The sequence below is a fragment of the Camelina sativa genome, chromosome 8 (assembly GCF_000633955.1).
Source record: "Camelina sativa cultivar DH55 chromosome 8, Cs, whole genome shotgun sequence".
Lineage (NCBI taxonomy): Eukaryota > Viridiplantae > Streptophyta > Magnoliopsida > Brassicales > Brassicaceae > Camelina > Camelina sativa.
Window position 1 is genome coordinate 11,345,960 of NC_025692.1, and position 3,973 is coordinate 11,349,932.

Below are 3,973 nucleotides of genomic sequence, written 5' to 3' on the forward strand. Positions count from 1 at the left end.
GTTTTTTAAAATAATAGTATTTTTTATGAAACAAAAATAAATTCCGACATTTTTAATGAAAGGGGATAGCGGAATAGTATATTTAAATCTGAAACCAAGAAAATAATACATTAATGATAAAAAAGAAAAAGAAAAAAAAACAGCGATATACCCAAATCTAATTAAAATAATAATTAAATCAATAAAGTCGTTAAATTACACAGAATTTTTTAATTGCAAGCCAGCGAAGATTTTTTTTTTCTTTTTCTTTTTGATTAGGGAGAAAGAAAGAAACCTAGTGAATGCCCTGAAGACGAAGAAGAAGAGAGACGACAAACAAAACAAAAACAAGTCCTTTCCTTTTTGTAATCTCTCAATTTCACAAATTTCCGATTTGGGTATTGTTTTGAAAAACAAAAGTCAGAATCTTTAGCGTCTGGTTAATGCCTGGGAATCACAGTGAGATTTCGTTGAATGAACAAAACAGAGTCGATAACGATACCAACACGACGACAAGGAAGAAGAAGAAGAAGAAAGATGTAACAATCGTTGATGATGATGATGGTGAGAATCATCAATTGGTAATGATGTCTTCGAAGAGTAGGAATCGATTTTTATCCAAGTTTCGTAAGAAACCCAATTCGCCGAAACCATATTCTTCTTCTTCTGGGTCGCGTGAAGGTGGATGCTTTCGTGTGTTGAGACCTCGTAGGAGAGGAGAAGAAGATGATGATGATGATGAGGTTTCGTCTATAGTTTCTGATCCTAATGATGAAAGGTTTAGTCATGAGATGTTGAGAGTTATGTTAGAGACTAATGATTTCTGCTCTGATGACTGCAATCCTCATCGGTGATTCATTTTGTAAGTTTGATTTTTTTGGGATTTGGGGATGAGGTTGGGGTTTGGGCTGTGATTCTTATTTTATTTGATATATATTTTTTGGGGTTTTTTTTTTTTTTTTTTTTTTGGATCAATCTGTATAGAATCTTTCTTTTGGAGATAATTCATTAATGGTTATCATTGGTTTTTCTTATAGCTCTGTGCAGTGTATTGAATGTGATTCATATAGCAGAGTTATTATGGGTTGTAGGCTTTCACTGAATTGAGTTTTGCATCTTTAGCTTTTCTAGGAGAGGAGATGATCAATCTTTTTTTATTAAGTTCTGTTCTATTTATAGATTTAGATTGTATTCTGTGCATAATTAATTTAGATGGTTTTTTTTGTCTCTATCTCTAATGTGGCAAATGGTAAGATGGTAATTCAAGAGAGACAGTGGGTGGTCTATTGGTAGAAGTTTAAGTGCTCAAGGTTTAGTCTACTCTATATGTCTGCTATAAGTAGCCTAGAACTGAATGCAGTTGTGACTTGTTAAGGAGCTAGGTTTTTATAAGTATTATCTCGGATTATTTAGGATGTGTGGATTGTTACAGGGTTTTGGTTTGAGCATTTGGTTAAGAGAGAGGGTTGAGAGTCTCTCGTTACTTAATTCTTTCTGGTTTCGTGAACCGAAGAAGAACGCTTAATTTCCTATCATGTCAGCAGTTAAGCAATGAATCTGTCCAAAGAAGAGGAATCATTCTTAAGATGTAAAGATTGAGCTTTGGATTTTAAGTGGTGTAGCAGAGTGATTGTCGGTAGTTTCCATTGAATTGCGCTAGCATCTTTAGCTTTGTAGGATATCTAACTCATTCTGATTTTAGATTGTTTCCAGTTCTTAGTAAATGTGGATGATTTGTGTCTGTGTCAAATGGTAAGATGATAAATGGATAATACAGTGATTTTATTTGAGGTGCTCGAGCTAAAGCCTATAGGTCTACTATAAGATTATAGCTAGTGTAAGACTGAATATAGCAGAGTATAGCCTGTTGTGATGATTGTATGCAGGGAATTTGAGTTCAAGAAGAGTAACGGGAGTGACTTGGTTAGAAAGCAGTTAGTGATGGGTAGGTTTATAAGGATGCCTTTTCAGATCGTTTACGAAGTGTGGACTGTCTAGGGTTTGGTTTGGGCATTTGGTGAGACTTCTTAATGAAGTCTTTCTGGTTTTGTGAAACTGAAGAAGAAAGCTTAACTTCTTAGCATACCAGTTCAAAGTGGAGTTGAGGAACCATTTGCAAGAAGAAACAATTGGATTTCAGTGATATTGCTGAGTGAGTATCGTTACTGCCCATTTCTTAGGTCTACTGGAGCAGATTATATCTGTTTTGTGTTTCCTATGAGTCTATGGGACACTGACTTCAACTCTATGTAATGGCTCTTATTTTTTCTTTTCTGAAATTGCCTATGCATTGGAGTTCTAGAAGAGCTCAATGCTCATCTTCCATGAAGTCAAATCGTGAATCGGTCGCGTTTACTACTGCAGAGACACTGATACAGAAACTAGTCTATATGCTTATGAAAATGGAGTAGAACTAAGGAAACTAGTCAAACTACCTTGTAGACAGCATTTCCACAGTTTATGTGTAGACAAATGGCTAAAAAATCAAGGCGATTTGCAGTCTCTGCAAATTCAATATTCTAAAAAATGGTATACATAGTGGCAGTGAACAAGTGTGAGGAGCATATATTTTCTTTGCTGCTCAGTCTTTGTGAATGTGATGAGCTCATCATCAACATCATTACCTTAAAACCTGTTTATTCTTTGACCATTACAGAGGATGAGAGGAACGAGACAGAGTTGCTTGTCTTTTTTTGGATATAATATTTGTAAATGACCAAAGGGTTAGTGACATAATTAAGATTATTTGTCAACAACTTTTATAATCTCTTTATTAGTATTTTTTGCAAATAAACCTGCAGTTGCAGGTAAATTTATCAGTTTCAGAACACCCGCCTTCTCCTGCCTTAAACTTTGAAGCACACTCAGCATCACACGCCAAAGCTTCACAGCCTTCGGTTGGTGTTATAAGATCTTTTTGACACACTTTCTCTCCTTCTCCTAGGCCTTGTGTTTCCTTTGACACCATCCATAATATAAAAATTAAAACATAATTTCAAATTTTTAATATATTATAAACAAGTGATGAACACAAAATATTGTGAACAAAATGAGAAAAAACGTGAAAATATATTTCATATGTTATATGTATAAAGCAAACCTAGAACAAGGAATGCTATGAAGATAACAAGAAATATGGTTTTACTCATTTTAGATAATATAATAGAAATGAAAACTTCAAAGTAAAATGATAATGACTAATGAGTATAATGATAATATACACTCAAATATTATATATATAACCAGTTACAAAATCTTTTTTCTGTTGGTCAAACACTTTCATTCAAATTAAATCCTCAAAATAGAGATGAGTTCATACAACATACAAACAAAAAAAACACAACAAAGTAGGGATAGGGGTTCTATGAGTTCTTCCAAGGGATTTGCAACTTTAAGTTGAAAAATCTGTTAACACCTTAGTGGATTCGCCCATGAAGACAAACTTCGCAAAATCCTCAACCAACGGGTGGTCATAGAGAGCTCTAGCGGATGACGCATTCGAGCTTGGAAAAGAGTGTTTCACGGGAGAAACATGTAGTGAGCTTCTCGCCAAAATGAGAGGGTTCCAAAGCTTTGGAGCAAAGTCCTTCATAATTTTAAAGACAGACCTCATGACTCTAGATGAAGCTTGAACCGGGAATAGCAAGAGATAGATGTCAAACCGTAGTAGAGCAGGTGGGTCCTCCCTCACATGAAGCTCATAGCCATGGAGGTTAAGGAATTCCACACAAAGCTTGCAGCCGGTTTGGCTCTGATATTTGGTATCATACCTGTAACGCCCCGACCGCCACCTCTCAATGAACCCTATGTCCAATCCCAGTCCATGGGTCCACCTTCCTTAATAGGCCTCACATCCTATCACTAGGCCCGTAAGCCCATCTATATCCGACGGTTGGTTTGCTATGTTCGAGAGATTTTAAAGACTTGTTACCATTCCTACAAATCATCACATGATCTTTCCCTATGTTTGTCCTCACTCACACAGTTTCGACAG

At 35.7% G+C, this 3,973-nt stretch overlaps 1 protein-coding gene across 1 annotated transcript; it reads left to right on the forward strand.

Moving 5' to 3' along the window:
* Positions 255–934, forward strand: LOC104706968. Its single transcript, XM_019229045.1, has one exon. It carries the CDS (start codon positions 423–425, stop codon positions 831–833), a length of 411 nt encoding a protein of 136 aa, XP_019084590.1. The 5' UTR covers positions 255–422; the 3' UTR covers positions 834–934.